This window comes from Rhododendron vialii, chromosome 6a (genome assembly GCF_030253575.1).
Source record: "Rhododendron vialii isolate Sample 1 chromosome 6a, ASM3025357v1".
Taxonomy (NCBI): Eukaryota; Viridiplantae; Streptophyta; class Magnoliopsida; order Ericales; family Ericaceae; genus Rhododendron; species Rhododendron vialii.
Window position 1 is genome coordinate 29,829,376 of NC_080562.1, and position 18,867 is coordinate 29,848,242.

Consider the following 18,867-nt stretch of genomic DNA (forward strand, 5'->3'; position numbering starts at 1 on the left):
AATTGGTTTAAAATTTCGGAAAGAATATTTTTGAATGGAGAATCAAAAAACACAGTCTAAAACAAGTGGTCGCTACCAGTACCAACGAATTTGGATACAATTACTACTACAAAATGTGGGTCCAATTTGATAAGTAAAGAATTTCTTCCAAGAACAATCTCCATTTGAGAGCGTTAATTACAGCCAGATCAAAAAGTTTACCTAACTATTTGCAAATTTCCAAAGACCGGTAAACTAGTAAATTTTTTTTTTAAAAGGAAATCATAATAACAAAAACTGTTTTTATTTGTACCAAAACTGTAGCGCATACAAGCTTTGTACCTTGCACATGATACAAGGCTAAATAATTGAGCTAGACCGGTAAATTAGTTTAGTTATTTTTCGCATTTGTTAATTTTGCGTCGATTTTGTGTGAATCATTGGTTTGTTCCGATGTGAGGATCTAACAAGTAAAAAATATATATGATCAAAATCTTTATAAAGTTCACTAAAGAAAAAAAAAAACAATTTAACAGACAAATTTTTTAAATTATTTTTGCCTTTATTTAAAAAATTTAAGTTTTTGGTTCACAGTTATTTACTTTTTAGATACTTCTCGTTAATATGAATCAATAATTCATAAAAAGTTGATGCAAGACTAATAAATGCCAAAAAAAAGAATTGAATAAGACTAAACAAATAATCTGGCTCAATTAATTAGCCCAAACACTTCTAAGGCTAAGTTCCGATAAGATTTTTGGGTATTTTCTTGTTTGTTCCTATTCAAAAAAAATTTGAGTTTATTAAATTTGCACGTAATTTTTGTGAATTATTAATTTACCTCGTCAAAAAGTATTGGAGAAGTAAATAATTATGTTTATCTTCAAAACGTATCGGAGAAGAAAATAATTATGATAGTTCTTTGAGTTTTAGCTTGGATATTTCAAAAAATATGTGGGTAAAAGTCAAAATAATTCACAAATTAAGTGCAAAACTAATAAACACGAAAAAAATAAATAAAAAATCCCTTAGTGAAACTTAAGGCTTCGTTCCGGAACAAAAAATAAGTCCTTATTTTTTAAGAAGGCAATTTCAAGTTCAAAAATTATGAGTTTATTAAAATTTAAAGATATGTAATATGGATCTTGTTTGGAAGATCTCGATGAGATCTTTTATAAGACGCAAAAAAAATTAAAAAATTATTTTTTATTTACTTTATTTTTGAGTTTAAAAATGTGAAATAAGCTGCTTATTTCTTAAAAAGATTTATGGAACGGAGCCTTAGCCTAATTATCCTTGTAACCAAATATAGAAGTATTAGTTTTTCTCGTTACAACAAAAAGTTGATAGAGAAAAGAAAAAATCAATTGAAAATTTGAAACGGATAAAAAAAAAATTGAAAAATTGAATGCTTTGTTCTCTTTGCAACTTAAAAAGAATTTTTCAAAAAATTCCCTCTAGATTCTCCCTACTTTCAACATTTTTATTTCTATCTCTCTCCACTTATTACTCCTACTATTTTTCAAAGGCAGAAAGCATTGTGATGAATGCTTCCACGTGCTCTGAGTGCGACTGAGAATACCTTCGAACGGAAAAAAAAATCCAGTTTCGAGCGGATATCACGTGGTGTTTGCTCGTGCATCCGAGCAGTGCATTTCATTTTTAAACGGCTCAGATTTGGAGATAGAAAATGAGAGAGAAAGTGTTGGGGCGAGAGGAGAGAGAGAGTTTCAATCCGAACCATCAAAAATATATCAGACGGCTTAGATGCGCCGAACGGATACCACTTTGGATATACTCGCTCCGCACTGAAAAGTCTCACCTTCGAACGGCTGCCAGGTAGTACGAGTAACTGTCAAGCCAATCGTAGTACAAAATAGGGAGGAAAAAAAAAATGCAGCAGTACTGTCTTTTTTTTTAGGGAAAAAGTTGGATCCAGGGGAGAAAACTTGATCAAGAGCGAGCGAGAAAAAGGCCCAAAACAGAAGCCCAACGAAACCCAATCGATTCGAGAGAGAGAGAGAGAGAGAGAGAGAGAGAAGCAAGATACATATAGAGAGAGAAAACGAGAAAGAGTTAAGAAACTCAACCACAAAGGCACGAACGAATTTCGTGAATCAAAATTCTCTCTCGATTGATACCCTCTTTGAAAAAAAGAAAAGAAAACTACTCTAGTTTATTGTGCTTTTTACACACACGCACAAACAACTCGCATATATGCAATTTCCCACACACACACACACACAAACGTTTCTACGTTTCTTTCGATAAACAAAAACAAAAAAAATTACTAGTAAAAGAGAGAGAGAGAGAGAGAGAGAATGGGAAGGATTGGAGAGAGAAAGACTGTTCGTTCGTTTGTTCTTTGTTGTTTCTCTTTTAAATCAAAAATCGCAATCTTTAATTTATTACTCCTCCTCCTACTCCTATTACTATCGTTATTATTCGCCAAATCTCACCGCACATCTCCCCCACAGAAGTCTTCTTCGCTATTGGGAAAAATTTAGAGAGAGAGAGAGAGAGAGAGAAAGTGTGCTTGTGCCAACAAGCGTGTAAAAGACTTCTACGGAGAGAACAAGCCAGATTTCGTGCTCTCTCGTTTTCGTCGATTCCGATTCCCCGATTTCCTGATCCAGGAACCCTAGTTTTTCCGTGAAATGTAGTGATTGTGGAATCGATGAGCAATTGATCCGCTCGGATGATAGCTGCTTTGTAGAATTTGATCCCCCGAGCCCTAGGTTTTTGCTATGGAGGAGGGCGGCAGCGGTGGTTTATCCGAGGGGGAGAAGATGCAGCCGACGCCGCCGCAGGCCGAGGGAGAGCACAGAGTGAAGAGGAAGATGAAGACCGCTTCTCAGTTAGAGATTCTCGAGAAAACTTTTGCTGGTTCGTTTTTTTTGTTTTCGTTTTCATTTTTGTTGGTTTTATAGTTTTTATTTTTGCCAATAGTGTGTAGGTTAGCAGGGAATTAGTGGGTTAGGGGTTTATAGACTCGAATCCCAGACCTCCCCAAGGGTACAACCAGATGTGCCAAGTGCCGCATCCGTTGGTTTTATAGTTTGATTGAGTGAATTTCGGATTGTTAATGAATTTGATGTTTGTTGCAGTGGAGACGTATCCATCGGAGGCGCTGAGAGCAGAGCTATCAGTGAAGCTAGGGCTTTCCGATCGGCAACTACAGATGTGGTTTTGCCACAGGAGATTAAAAGATAGGAAAACCCCGCCCATGAAGAGGCCGAGGAAGGAGGATGCTTCATTAGCCGCGGGGGCGGCTGTGGGGTCGAGTAGTGGGGTTCGAGAGGAGATGGTGGTGGGTGGGGACGCGGGGAATAATAACGAGCATGGATCCGGGTCGGGGTCGTTCGGACACGTGGAGTCTTATCAGCAGCAGCGGGGGGTGGGTGCGCGTGGAGGAGCGGCTATCGCACGGATTGCAACGGATATAATGCCAGCCGTGAAGAGGTACTACGAGCCGCCTCAGGCTTTATCGGAGCTGCGAGCGATTGCTTTCGTGGAGGCTCAGTTAGGGGAGCATTTGAGGGAAGACGGGCCTATTCTTGGAATGGAGTTTGATCCCTTGCCACCGGGAGCATTTGGCGCACCCATTGGTATGTTGGATACTTGTGAGTTTGGAATTTTTTGGGTGTTAATACATTTCAAGTTGACTAGCATTAATAGGGATGGTGATTTTAGAAATACCCAGTGGATACCCGCTTCTGCCTGGTCATATATATAAAAATAGAGGCCGGTTTCAACTGATCTACGCGTCAACTGGATTTTCCAGTTGATTTAATTGCGTTCTTTTTCCTTGATCCCTTGTATGGTTCATAAGAAAATGTTACTGTCATAGCCTAATTCTGCACCTCCCAAAAAAGAAAAAAAAAGGATTGAACTCCTGGATTCCTTCACAACTTGAGTTGGTTTAGCATGAGGAGTTGACAATCACAGGAGTTACTTATGTCTTGTGTGAGATTCGCCAGTTGAGACCGTTAGGTGCTGAAACTTTTTTATTCAATGGAGGAAGTACTATATAACTCGACCTTTTTTGAATTGTTAATATGGTTGTAATGCAGATTTTTGTCCTTCATCTTGCATTACGATTGGACTATAGAGGCTTTTCTTGTTCAGTCTTCCGTAGAATGGCAGGAATGGAATTGCGTTAAGAGATGAAGAGAGCTTCCGAAAATGAACATGCTTTAGCTATGTGATAAGGGAATCTGTTTTTGTATAAAGTGACTGTTTGCGTTGGATCCTTGGTTGTGTAATATTTCACTGAGGTTAAGAGCATCCGAGAAAGCAAAGTGTTTTATACGAGCTTTATTCTATGATAACTAAACTGGATTAGTTTCAATATGAAGAACCCAAACACACCTTTCTGGTGTTCCCTGAAGGTACTCTATTGAAGTAGAGGACTGGGAACCTTACATGGTACCTATTTAAAAGCACTTGCACGGAAGAGAGTAGTGTATTGCTTTATTTAGATTAATTGATTGATATTACTTCACGATTGGGGTCTGGCTGGCCTTTGAGTGATCCATATGGATGTCTATTTGTGCAGCTTTGGTTTGTTATCATAATTTACTCACTTAAAAGAAACAAAAAGTTGGAACGTACAGAATCATATTGAAGAAAAGGAACTGAACCAGTTATAAATGAGATACACAGACGAACCAAAATTCCCTTATTTTCTTCATGCTGGGCTTGCATACCTGATGTATGTCATTACATGTGCAGTCTAATGGCCTCAAAAGTGTAATTTTGGAAGAGATATTTTACATTTAGAGTCAGCAAGTAGTCAAATCTTTGTTTTATGAAGTCAACAAGAATTATTTTAAATATGGTGGGAAGCACCTTAAGCATTTCACATCTACTTCCCAATTCCCATGAAGCTCTTCCAGTGGAAGGAGTTGCACCTACAAGCTATTTAAGTGTTTTTAAGGATGTGAACCAAAAAAGGGTTGGATGGGATGTGTTGATTGCTTGACAGACACTCAAGTACTCAAACAATATTTAATGGCCGGTGGTACCATTAAAATTTTGTATTGACTTGAAGGTTGATATTGCATCAGTTAAATGTAGAAGAAATTCAGTCAAAGGTCGCAAGTATGGTGAATTATTAATCTGGGTTGTACCGATTCTCTGTTGTAATAATTAGTTGAGACATCTGTTGGAGAAAGTACTATGGGAAATGGCTAGGTTGGCGGAAGGATTGAAACGTCAAACTTCAAAGCTACTTTGCTGGGGTATCGTGATTGGTATATTAGTTTTAAGTTCGCAATTCAGGTTATCCAAATCAAGTGTCTCAGTGGTAGATTTCGTGGGTTAATTAATTGCTGCATGTTGCTGAGGACTCCGATTTACAGGATACCTTGGTACTTTTTTTTTTGAACAGCTACCTTGGTACTTGATAGCATATTTATTGTCTGTGGAATGAATGAAGCAAAGAGCTTTTGAAATGAACCGATCGTTTTTTATGAAGTTGGAAGACACCTCTCCAAGACTTCTAAGAATGAGTATGACTGTATGTACTATGAGTACGAGTATGGAACTTCAAGCTGTCCTAAACTGACTTCCCCTATTCATGTTTGAAATAAAAAAATTGCTTCTTTCGATGTCTCTGGACATGTGCTTCAAGCCTTCAATTCTTATCTGCCTTTTCTGTTTAAACGATTTTAACTTTTCTATAAGCATGTATAAATTGTTGTGTATGTGGGTTACGGTGGGTAACCTGCTCCTTTCTGCCCCCTCCTGTATTGGACATAATTTTTTCTTTTGTCAAACTCGTGTATGATTCAGTCTGTCTTTGGAGTTTCCTGTCCTTTGGTATGTGCTAAACATGTCCTCGAAGACTAGATGAGCCTTATAGCTTCCTTGTATTGTACATGGAACAGTGACAGTTGGACAGCAGAAACCAGCATCACGGCCTTATGAGCCCAAACTATATGAGCGTCCTGATGCTAAACCAATCAAGGTAAGTTTATTTTTCTCTTCTTTTCTTCACATGTTTTGCTGTTTTTCTTTGTATATTCCCCATTTTATTTTGGTATTAGTTGAATTGGTCATTAGTAGACTTTGTGATAAAATGCCCGCTATGTACTTCTCTGTCGTAATCGTAAATGTCATTTCTTTACGTGTCCCAGCTGTGTAGAGTATTGCATTTAGGAATGGCAACGGGGCGGATTTTTTTGCATACCCCGCCCCCGCCCCCGTCCCCGTCCCCGCCCCGATCCCGACCAAGTTTTTTTGGGGTACCCCAGTTCCCGCCCCGCCCCGTAAAAATTTAAAAAATTAAAGTATAATTAAAAAAGTAAAAAAAAAAAATGCTAAATAAGAATAAAAATTATCCAAAAAATAAAACTTTTGAAATTATTTTTGTGTCTTTTGGTATCGCGGTTTTATCTAAACTTTTAATAGCAATCAATATTTTAGATACTTCATTCCATTTCTTTATGTGTACAATTTATTATAAATATTTTAAGAAAACTTATTAAAAAATCCACTAAACACCAATAAATATCAATTTTTATTTCTTTTTTAAATTTAATTAGCCTACTTGACAGTAAAGAGAAATTGTTTTTTGAATTAATGCTAAAAAAATGAAAGGACGTGTATATAAGTATATATACATATATAAATAAATATATATATAAATACGCTGGGTCAGGTAATTTCGCGGTGGGTATTTCGGGGCGGGACACTTTCGCCACGAACCCTACCTGAACCTAGGCGGGTTTGGAAAATTTTACCGCGACCCGATACCCAAAAATGGGGTAGAAAACCCGCCCCGTTCGGGGCAGGGCGGGTAGGATTGCCATCCCTAATTGCATTTTCCTTTCTGTTTTCTAATTTGCTCCTTTTATGTATGCGTTTGAGGATCCCTTTAAGTCTTAGGTGTCGAAACTGCTGATCAAAGATTGTTAAAAGATACAAAATTGTGTTGAGTCTTAGGTCTAAAGGTGTTTCTTTCAGCGTTTTTATATTCTGGGAATACATGTACGAGATGATATTGACCACTAGTATTCAACTATCAATGGGACGATACTCGGTCAGTGGTGATGGAGAAGTGTATGGGACATGCTTTTGCTCAGTCAGGAAGGCTTTTGTTCATCATTTCCTGCATGCATGCTCAAATTTCTGACAGAAACTTCTTTGCTGTTTGCACTCTACGAATTTGGGCTTGTTTACGTTTTCCAATCATCCCCACCCCTACATGTACCTGCATCCACAGCCACTGTCATAGCCGAGTGTTCTGTTTTCCTGTTCTTTTTTATTTTCTTTGGTTTTTCTTTCTAGACTCGACTATTAGAAGTCTGCTTGATGGAGAATTTTCCAGCCTTTACATTACTTGGAGACAACAAAATCAATGCATAAGATTTGTTTATTCATCCTCAGGGTGCTGTGAGGGCACTCCATGAATACCAGTTTCTGCCAGAACAGCCGTCTATTAGAAATGATTCATATGAAAGAGCTGCTCCATCTCACTACTTTGGTTCGCCAAATGATGTTCCAATTGCCAGACATGCATTATCTGCTGGTCGCTCATTTATGCATGGCAATGAGTTATTACCATCACCTTACGCTTTACAAAGTCAGCCGCCAAGTTTAACTCTTTTGCCTCATCAAGGCCGGCAGGGCCATATCTTGCCTTCAACTTCAGGGGAGTATGACATTGTTTCGCAGAAAAACTCTCTCACAGATATTGCTACAGATGCTCAACTAGGTGCTCACCCAATTACTGGACTGGACAATCCGTTTGTACCATCAGACATACAGGTCACCCCTGAGGATGACATTGCTCGGATGGAGAGAAAGCGCAAGGTGTCCTACTTACCACTTTGTATTTTTGCTTCTTTCCTACAAAGAAAGTATTTCATGTGCACATAGTTGTACCTGCAGAGTGAAGAGGCAAGAATAGCAAGGGAAGTTGAGGCCCATGAGAAAAGGATTCGAAAGGAGCTTGAGAAACAAGATATTTTGAGGCGAAAGGTCTTTTATTGTAAACTAAGTTTTCTTTGCTGAAGCTTCTTGTTTGTAATCTGATTCCATCAATCTTTTTTTGAAGAGAGAGGAACAAATGAAGAAAGAAATGGAGAGGCAGGATCGTGAGAGGCGAAAGGAAGAAGAAAGGCTGCTGCGTGAAAAGCAGCGTGAAGAGGTAAGATACCAGAGGGAACAAAGGCGTGAGATGGAACGGCGAGAGAAGTTTTTGCAGAAAGAATCTATCAGAGTAAGTTTGTAACCTAGTCCTGCAAGCTTTTTGGAGTTTTCTTTCCTTTAAGTTGGATATAAGCTGATAATTGAGATTTCCCCAGGCTGAAAAAATGAGATTAAAAGAAGAACAGCGTAGGGAGAAGGAAGCAGCGAGGCAAAAAGCTGCTAATGATAGGGCTACTGCTCGCAGAATTGCCAAAGAATCCATGGAAGTTATTGAGGATGAAAGGTTGGAGCTAATGGAGTTAGCAGCTTCAAGCCAGGGTTTGCCTTCAATTGTGTCTCTTGACAGTCAAACTTTGCAGAATCTTGAATTATTTAGAGGTGCTTTTGTTTGACATACCCGTATATATCGTATATGTTTTTTTTTTACATCAGTCTGTTGATTCTGTTGTAGTATTGTTGTGAAAGCCTTTGCATTGCTCATCATGCTATCAGGTTGAAGGTTGTATTACTTAGTTGCACAGAGTGGGGGCGGGGGAGCGAAGGATCATAGAAGTTTCTCGTTTGGAAGCACTGTGGGAGCGTTTAGGAATCATTTTTACAGATAGAATTAACTAATATAGTTTTACATAGATCCCAAGCTCAGCAAAACCCAACCAATTAATAAATTATTGTTCATAGAAGCTCCTTGTTTAAGCGATCCTGCAACTAAGACTTGGAGTCGATTGAAATATTTTTTCCCCAATGTAAGTAACTCTTATAGTCTTATGTTATAATTAGTGTATGAGTAAATTTGAGTAATTATTTTTCTAGCATCTTGTCGTTATGAAATATATGTTTTTCTACTGTCTTATTGTTACTTCGTATTTTTTTTCTTTTTTGGAAGCTCTTATGTTATTTCTTTTTGGAATTCATATGCTTTGAGAGGTTCTATTGATAGGAGCGAAGTTACTATGAGGTTTGACTTGGGCGCGCGAGAGCGAAGTGTTGGGGTGGATTTGTCTGCCTGACTGAAGGATCTTGCAACTAAAGAACAAATAAAAGAACCAAAATAATGGGGAAAAAATGAAAGAATAAAAGCAATTGGGGACGTCTGTTTCTATATTTCTTTAGCAGGCGTTTTTATTTGTTCCACGTCTGTGCTCATAATCTGTGTCTGTTTGCGCGTGTGTTTTTTCGACTTGGCATCTATATGGATACAATTTATCTGATCTTCGTCTCAGGATTTCTTAACCGGCTTCATGTATAGTAGACTAATGTGGATATGTTCCTTGTGTTGGAGTTCATATATTGTTTTGATTTTATTTGTGTGCTTGGTTTGAGCCATGCATTCCCTCGTATTTTTTTTTGTGGGTAATCAGAAATACTTGAAAATCTGTTCAAGCAATACTAAACCTTAAGTAATGATTAAGGCCCCTTGTGTTGGTGTGACTGCTTCCAAAGTACCTTTCTATTAAGGGATATGTAGAGAAGAGTTTGCAGAAAAATTATTGCTACTTTTTGGCAAGAAATCTTTAAAATTCGCTGCATCTTGAAAATATAACAAAAAGAACTGCAAGGAACTTGAAGGTCTACAATGAGTAATTTCAACTAAAAACAGTAAAGCACTAAATGGGGCCTAAGCATTATATTATTTGGCCTAAAACCAATTATTGCACTTGTCATACTCATGTCTTGAAAATTTGAAATTATAGTAATTGCTCTTTTCTCCTCTCAAAAAATTTCTCTCCAAAATTTTTGACTGCTTCATTCGTGCTTTTTGTCTTTAGTGATTTTTATCAATTATTTATTTATTTATATCTTACTTTTGGGCTGCATATAACACACCTCTATTCAAAAAGTAGTAAACAATGTTCGTGTTTAAAAAATTGTCTAAAGAAGAGAAAATACGCAATCCTATACAATTTTTTTTGATCTCAAACCAGACAACCAAACAAGGTGAGCGAAACAGTCTTTTTATAAACATTTAATTTTGCTATTTTATTTTGGAATCATGTAGTAGATTCACATGCTTGAAGTAGTATCTCTAACAATGCAACTAAAATAGCTTAATGTTTGTCAGCGGTAACTTGTCGTTGAGTTTCAATTCCTTATTTAGCAACATTATACCTATATTTATGTTTATAGGTATGTATGTTTATATAGTATGTACTATATAGCTCTTTGTTAATGCAATTACTATGGCTTAGGCCTTGACTTAATATCTGGTTAACATGTCATGTGAACTTAGGTATGGACATAGGCCTTGCTAGCGACCCACCATTCTAAGCTGTCAAAGTCCGATCAAAGCGAGCGTGAGATAGAGGAATTGTTGCTCATAGATGTGAATATTGAAAGCTCGTCCATTATAAACTTATACAATGCACATGTTCATGGTATTCCATGCATAAGTGGGTGGGGTTTCTAAGCGGATATTGTTTTGAGAGGGGCACCCACTCATGTTTTGGGTCTTAGGCGTGTTGGGATCCCTGTGTTGTGCATTCAGCGGCCAACAAGTAACCAAATCTCCCTTGTTGGACCAGCATCCTAAGATCTCATCGTTTTGTGTTTGTCTTTGACCATGTCATCGTACATTGTTTTTTGGAGTTGTACTTTTCTTTTTCCCAATCTTCTGCTTTTTCATTAATATTACTTCTGTTTTAGTGTCTCTATATCTAATCTTATGAGCTGCTTACAAACTTGTAATGCTTCAGATAAGCTCACTGAATTCCCAACCAAGTCTGTGCGCTTGAAAAGGCCTTTTGCAATTCAACCATGGACTGACTCTGAGGAGAACATTGGGAATCTTTTTATGGTGAGAATAACTAATTTCTTTTGTTTATTATATCCCATTTCTGTTTCTCTATATAGGAGGGTGTTTTGTAGAAATGAAAAATGTTTCTGGTTCTTAAATATTCACGCATCAATGTTGTTGTTTCTCTAACAAAGACATTACCATACTCTCAGTAAGATGTTATGCCTTTTTTATTCTTTGCTTTGTTGGAAGTTTTATGTTCGTTGAATATTTTTATTGAGCCAAAAGCGGCAAGATCGGAGATACTCCTTTCATTCATCTTGCTGTTTTGGTTATAAATTCAACAGTTCAAGCACTTCATATACAGATGATATAAAATTGATGACTCCAAGTGCATGGTATAACGGTTTAGCTTTAGTTGGATTTGTTTGTGTAATGTTCCATTGAAGTATGCTTTCACAGGGTAGACCACCCTCAGGGAACGTAGTCCGTGTAACAGTCCATGGCTGTATATACACGGAAGGCACATAAACATGTTACAACAAGTGGACATATTAAAGCAGAATTTTTCAAGCAACAAGCCAACAAATAGGCTAGATGTACTAGTTGTGTTGTGCTTATGGAAGTACTGATGTGTTGTACTTACCGAACAAATTGATGTGATCATTCTTATGATCTAACGAATTTGCCTGTGACTCATTTTTAGGTCTGGAGATTTTTAATGACTTTCGCTGATGTACTGGGGCTTTGGCCCTTTACACTGGATGAGTTTGTTCAAGCTTTTCATGATTATGTAAGTTCTTTAGATCCTTGTGTTTAGTTATGTTCTCAGAATACTTGCTTTATCCTTCTCAATCCTATTGTATTAGCTGCTTCCTCCTATTTTCAGGATTCAAGGCTGTTAGGTGAGATACATGTAGCTCTTCTGCGATCCATAATTAAAGACATTGAAGATGTAGCAAGGACTCCCTCCACTGTGCTGGGAGGAAATCAAAATACTGCTGGCAATCCTGGAGGTGGGCATCCACAGATAGTTGAAGGGGTATGCTCTGTTGCATGATGCTTGTTTGGTTATTTTTGCTGCATTTTTTGTAGTCAAGTATGGGTTAATTCTCATCTGCTATTGTTGATACATCTTTAATTCCTTCTTTGTTTCAGGCTTATAATTGGGGGTTTGATATACGCTGCTGGCAGCGCCACTTAAATCCATTGACCTGGCCTGAGATATTGCGGCAATTTGCTTTATCTGCTGGATTTGGACCAAAACTAAAGAAAAGGAGTGCGGAACAAGCATATCTTCGTGATGAAAATGAGGTAGGGACTTTGTTAAGGCTTCAATCAGTTGTGCAGTTTTTGGGCCTTGAGCTTCCCTGTGCTTCTTGATGTGGTTCCTGGTTATATGATTGTTGTGGTGAGTTTAACGTTGAATGCAACAAGCAAAATGCATTATGAACATTGGCCTTTTCTCGGTTACTCTTTTTCTAGTATCGTGTGATTGTGTCAAAGGTGTACAAACACGACTCTTAGTTTTTTTCTCATTCTCACTGTTATTTTACTGAAGATGTTGACCACTTGCAATCTAGGTTAAATTCACCCAATCTTCTAGTTATTTATGGAGGATGTCCTCCTCTTAATCTTTAGTTTTGTGATATATTATAACCTTTTAATATCTACCAAAGAGGAAGCAAGAAACCATTTGTAAACACTTTTTCATATAAGTATAAATTGGTAAATTGCTTATTCTTACTCGTGATAGAGAAGTTTTGGGTGAATGTGCAGGGTGATGATGGTGAAGATGTAATTTCTAACTTACGCAATGGAGCTGCAGCTGAAAATGCTGTTGCCAAAATGCAAGAAAGGGGTTTTTCAAATCCAAGGAGATCTAGGCATCGCTTGACTCCTGGAACAGTCAAATTTGCTGCATTTCATGTTCTTTCTCTTGAGGGAAGTGAAGGACTTAATATACTTGAAGTTGCAGACAAGATTCAGGTAATCAAAAATGTTTATGCTTTGTTTGGTTTTCATCTTTGAGAAATTCATTTTCTCTCTGCACATTTCTCAATAACTTTCTCTATCTATCTTTCTCCACTAATTACATCAAAAATATTTTTCAAAAATGGAAACCGAACAAAGGCTTAGTTTCCAATTCTTGCTGAAGAATAAAAGGTGGTTTTGTATTTCTTGCATTTTGTATTGACCCTTCACTTTAATGTTCATGTTTCTCTTTCTCATTTAAGAAATCTGGTCTCCGAGACCTCACAACAAGCAAGACACCTGAAGCATCTATTGCTGCGGCTTTGTCAAGGGATACAAAGCTTTTTGAAAGAACTGCTCCGTCAACCTATTGTGTGCGAGATCCCTATAGGAAGGACCCCACTGATGCTGAGGCAATCCTTTCCGCAGCCAGGGATAAAATTCAGATATTTAAAAATGGATATCTAAATGGAGATGATGCAGAGGATGTTGACCATGATGATGTTGAAAGAGATGAAGATTCTGAAAGTGACGTAGCTGAGGATCCAGAGGCTGATTATTTGGGTACTGAACTGAAGCCAAATAATGAAGCTCTTCCGTGTGAAGCAGACCGATTCCTAGCAAAAAGCAGCCTTGGAGATGGAATGGACACCTCCCGTGATGAGGGTTTGAGCATTCCACTTGTTGGGCTTGACAATTTGGCTGATAGGTCCCCTTTGATGCAGCCTGAAGGTTACAATGTGGTAAAAAGCAGTAGTGCATCTGTTGATCGATCTATTGATGTTGCTGGAATCTGCAATGAGGCAGCCAACCTTGATCAAGAAGACGCTGTTATTGATGAGAGTAACTCTGGGGAACCATGGGTTCAAGGCCTAGTGGAAGGCGAGTACTCAGATCTGAGCGTTGAGGAACGGCTCAGTGCCCTTGTCGCTATTGTTGGTATCGCTAATGAAGGAAACTCAATTCGCGTTGTTCTAGAGGTATTATTTTGTCTTCTCTTCTAGTGGCTTGAAATTTTAGTTTTTACTGTTTAACCGTGATTGAAATGTGAGAGCTTTTCAGGAACGAATGGAAGCAGCAAATGCTCTGAAGAAACAAATGTGGGCAGAGGTGCAACTGGATAAACGCCGAATGAAAGAGGATTTTGTGGTGAAGACGCAGTATTCTGCTCACCTTAGTTACAAGGCTGAACCAAATGTCCAGTTTTCTTCTGTAGAGGGCAGGCAAAGCCCATTGCCTGCTGTTGATGACAAAAATGGTTTGGTGTCAAATCCGGTAGTCCAAGAAAACATTCAAGATCGACTTGATGCCACAAATTATTCTACTCCTATAGCTACCGAGCGGAACTCTTCAATACAAGAATTCTCTGCTGGCACTGATAATCTTATTTTCCTGACACCTGGATATGCTGCTGAAAGGTCACGGTCTCAGTTAAAAGCTTATATTGGTCATAAGGCGGAAGAAATGTATGTGTACAGATCCTTGCCTCTTGGGCAAGATCGCAGACGGAACCGATACTGGCAGTTCATAACATCTGCTTCTCAAAATGATCCTGCATCTGGCAGGATTTTTATCGAGTTACGTGATGGACGTTGGAGGCTTATTGATTCTGTAGAGGTAGTGTCCTTGTGTTCATATCTAGTTTCTCATTGCCGTGGTCTTCGTGTATTATATCCATCTATTTGGGGTGTCTGTTATTTCCTTGTATAGCATTTTTACGCTTCTCTCCTGGTAGATTAAAGTTCGTGTAGTCTTATATCTTCCTCCCCCACCCCACCCCTCTGAATAGTTGTACCTGGTTGATTTGTCAACCTTGATTTAGGGGCTCGAGTCCTCATTTTTTTGAATGAGAAAAAGGGATGAATCCGAGTAATCCAAAGCTTTGGGGACTAGAAAGTATTTTGTACTTTTTTATTGCATTATAGTATGTCTGAAAAGACGGGGACCAGATGAAAGCATAAATTGCAAATTCTTGTAAAGTTATGTATTCTTTCTCATGGACATTTGGTTTAGTCTTTCATTGTTCTGTATGCAGGGATTTGACGCTTTGTTTGAGTCATTGGATGTGCGTGGGCTAAGGGAATCTCATTTGCATTCAATGTTGCAAAAAATAGAATTATCTTTCAAGGAAACACTTAGAAGGAGCTTGATTTGTACAAGCACTGGAGGACTAACAGTTACAGATGTCAAAAAAGAAGTTTCTGACATGGCTTCTAACCCTGATTCCAGTGCCAGCACTGATAGTCCTACAAGTACCATATGTGTTTCAAATTCTGATGTGACAGAATCCTCGTCGTCTTTCGCAATTGGGCTTGGAAGGAATGAAACAGAGAAAAAGGATGCCTTGAAGAGATATATAGATTTAGAAAAGTGGATGTGGGAAGAATGCCTCAATTCTTCAGTATTATGTGCTATTAAGTATGGGAAGAAAAGATGCAAACAGCTGCTAGGCATTTGTAACTACTGCCATGATATGGACGTTTTTGAGAATAATTATTGTCCTTCTTGCCATATGGCTTTTGAAACTTCCGCCAGTGAATTAAAATTTTCTGAGACTCAATGTGGAAAGAAATATAAGGGCGATGGATGGACTTTGCGGCGTCTGGACTCATCTCCTACCTCAAGGATTAGATTACTCAAAGTATTATTAGCATTGATAGAGGTAAGTCTTTGTAACATTCAACTGTATATTTGGGTTGTGAGTTTTAAGTTTATTTGTTGCTCCTTCATTTTTGTACATGGTATATGCATTTTATAGCAAGTTTACTTAGTTGAAATGCAGATTACGTAAAAATAGGCAGAGAAAGGAGATTGAGAAAATGTGGATGTGGCTAAAGGAGAGAATGGAAATTAGTATTCTCTCCCTTTTTGCAGTTATATTGTACAATCTTGACTGAAAAGCACAAAAATTCCTTTCAGGTTGATCATTAACGAAATTCTGACATATGCTGTTTGGCAGGTTTGTATTCCAGCTGAAGCGCTTCAACCTGCTTGGTCTGAGGGCTATCGAAAATCTTGGGGTATAAAGCTGCACAACTCATCGTCAGCAGAGGACCTTCTTCAGGTCTCTCTCTTTTTCTCTGCATGTACTCTGCTTTACTCTTCAAGTAATTCTTCGGTCTTCTTCTGAGTGCAATTTTTATTATGCTGCTTCCGAATGCACTTGAGAAAAAATGTTTTCTACTGAGGGCGTTATGTGATCTACTGAGTGTTATGTTTATGTTTTCCACTGAGGGCGTTAAGAAAAAATGTTTTCTGAGAAATTTGTCTGGGATTGTTGCTGTAGTCTCTGATTGAGGAAAGGCATAGGTGGCATTGTTGTTGTTTTTAATGGTTTTCTATCGGAAATTATGATAGTTTTCAATCTTGCTAACAAGTAAGCATCGTCGTGGGGGTGAAACCAAGATGTTACCATCTTTTCTTCCCAACCTCAGTGCTTCCTGTGATGCATCTGTTTTTTCTTTCTGAGATTTATTGTGTGCGCAATCTTGTCTACTACCTTTTTCAATACACGCAATTCTAATTTAAGAAGTTTGTGTGCTAGCTTTAAAGTTTTCACTCTTGTATCCCTTTTTTTTGTCTTCCTTTATTCTGGTGACAAGCTGATCCATTATTTTGTGTACTTCTCCAGATTATGACTTTGTTAGAAGGTTTCATACAGAAGGACTTTTTGTCTTCGAATTTCGAGACTACTGATGAATTATTGGGTTCTTGTATTCAAACTGAATCTGCTGCTAATATTTCCCCCAACGCTGAAATGGTTTCTGTGCTTCCTTGGCTACCCCAAACATCATCTGCTGTTGCACTAAGGCTCATGGAACTTGATGCATCGATTTTTTATACGTTGCAACAAAGACTGGATTCTCAGAAGGACAAAGGAGCAGGGAACTTCATTGTGAGTATTGTTAGTTTATTTAAGGAATCAAATGCTAAATCCAGCAGGCAAGAGAAAATGATTCGAACAAAATAATCTTTAGTCTTTTCAGGGAGGAGGATTGCCATATTGATGGCATTCTCTCTACGAGCTTTCCATCAATGCCTCAGGATGTTAGCTGAGGAAATTTTGATTTAATCTTTCTATAGTGAAATGATGAGTTAAATGCTGATAGATTGTCATGTTTACAAATTGCAACAGGTTTGGTCGTCTGTAAATATCTTTTTTGACGAAGCATAGTTTAACAATTGAAATTTCATTCTTGCCATTCAAAGAAATGGTAGACAAGCAATTAAATGTTGCTCATTATGTAATTTTGGTTGAAGTTGGAAGAATGTTGACTTTCTTGTCTTCAGTTAGTGGACTGGGAAACAAGGCTCACTGATCAACTGTTTTAATGCGCTCAAAAATTATTTTTTCGCTATTAGCTTGTGGTCCTTCCCAGTCCGTACTTCGGCAATTCTAAGGAAAAAGAAGTTTCCAAATCGTCTTGTAACTACTATTAGGCTTATTATCAGAGGCAAACAGAATCTCTAAGGTGTTTGATTTTTTTTTTTATTTTGAACTGACTCTAAGGTGTTTGATAGGTTAATCAGTTTGCATGGTTTTTGTGGTTATTTCATTCTTTTGTGATTTCATGTGATTTTAATTTTATCATTACACAAGTTTCTTTGGGAGTATTTTTTTTTTCTTTGTTTGCGGCTGTCTTTTTATTTATTCATTTATTTATGTCCTCAATTAACTTGATAGATTTCTACTAATATATCTGTAAATGCCTCTCTTTAACCAGACAATCCCATCGAAGTTTTCTCTTCCGAACAATATCCCAGAGTACGATCTGGCAGAAGCTCCCCATGATCCTGAAAATCTGCTGCAAGAGCCTTGGATTGACCAAGGGACTATCCACTCCATTTCAGGACGGGGCCGTGGCAGCCGTGGCCGAGGCCGTGGCCGTACACGTGGTGGGAGATCTCAAAGAAGAGCAGTCATTAATTCCAGATCTGAGGCCGCCCAGAGAAGCACCACGACAAATACTTCTAGATTTGGACAGTTGCTGGGGTGGAAAGGGCGGTCCCGTGGACGAGGACGTAAGCGGAGTCGTCGAACAGCCAGGAGTAGGCAAAAACCGGTTAAGAGAGTGGTGGATATTGGCAGCAGCGAGAGAGATCAACAGAAGGAGAGTTTCTTTGAGAATACAGTGACGAGGAGTTCGGATCTGCAGTGGAATAGGGAAGAAACTATGGGCATTCAAGTGGAGGCCGCGGAAGAGGCTAGCAGCAGTTCTGATAGGTCAGATTATGATGACTACAATGGTCTAGCTGCGGGGGATGAATATGATGACGATTTACTTGCGGGTGACTATACTGGTGTGTTTAATGGCCAGCCCGAGCGTTTAATAGAGGGTGTTGATTATAACGTAGATGTTGAGGAAGACGATGACGATCGGCCCGAAGAGGGAGATGATGTGGATGTAGATGATGTTGATGATCAAGAGGAAGATGATAGCGAGGAAGATGGACAAGAGGATATCGATGTTGAGAGATATATTAATGGCGATTCAGACGAAGAAGGGAATAGAGATGGCGGAGAACAAATTGGCAACCCGGATGATGCTACAGAGTCATCTTCGGATTACAGTGAGTAATATCTCTTGCAGAATACTTTACTGATGTACAACAGATGATGGTATGATTAGCTTTTGTATTCTTTTAGCTAGAACTTGTAGCACTGGGTTTGCTATATTTACAGAGAGATTTACTGCGCGGAGGAGCCATTGTATTGTGGTAGGAGTGTACTGTCGAGATAGTGGCTACCGTGTTAAACTTAAAGCTGATCATCAAAATGTAAAAATAACATTTTAGGGTAATATATGTTTGGTCAATTTCCTCTGTATTTGGCACTTTCCTCCCCCATATTGACATTGTACTCACCCACGACCACGACACTGCTTTCACGTTTTGCATATGTACATCTTGCAAACAGAGACATGAACAAATACACACTCACAACTGGACCCGCCAAACTTGTGAGAGTGTGTATCTGCAGTCTGTGTGGGACCCGCCACATTTGTGAGTGTTTTCGTATTTGTTTG

General features: G+C 38.4%; 1 protein-coding gene across 1 annotated transcript; it reads left to right on the forward strand.

The window, feature by feature from the left end:
• The first annotated feature begins 1,979 nt into the window (after window positions 1-1,979).
• On the forward strand, window positions 1,980-18,668 carry LOC131330374 (homeobox-DDT domain protein RLT2). The gene is made up of 18 exons (XM_058363924.1): window positions 1,980-2,865; window positions 3,087-3,587; window positions 5,871-5,950; window positions 7,372-7,797; window positions 7,876-7,965; window positions 8,042-8,206; window positions 8,292-8,514; window positions 10,827-10,927; window positions 11,574-11,660; window positions 11,757-11,909; window positions 12,026-12,181; window positions 12,647-12,856; window positions 13,105-13,821; window positions 13,904-14,458; window positions 14,877-15,503; window positions 15,801-15,905; window positions 16,473-16,736; window positions 17,566-18,668. Exons 1-18 carry the CDS (start codon window positions 2,727-2,729, stop codon window positions 18,418-18,420), a joined length of 5,454 nt encoding a protein of 1,817 aa, XP_058219907.1. The 5' UTR covers window positions 1,980-2,726; the 3' UTR covers window positions 18,421-18,668.
• The last annotated feature ends 199 nt before the right edge of the window (window positions 18,669-18,867 follow it).

Bases quoted from the DNA above. Each gene is read 5' to 3' on its own strand.
- LOC131330374 (XM_058363924.1), top strand. From the start codon at position 2,727: ATGGAGGAGGGCGGCAGCGGTGGTTTATCCGAGGGGGAGAAGATGCAG. The intron at 7,798-7,875 runs GTGTCCTACTTA...TTGTACCTGCAG, and splicing joins GGATGGAGAGAAAGCGCAAG to AGTGAAGAGGCAAGAATAGC. The intron at 7,966-8,041 runs GTCTTTTATTGT...CTTTTTTTGAAG, and splicing joins AAGATATTTTGAGGCGAAAG to AGAGAGGAACAAATGAAGAA.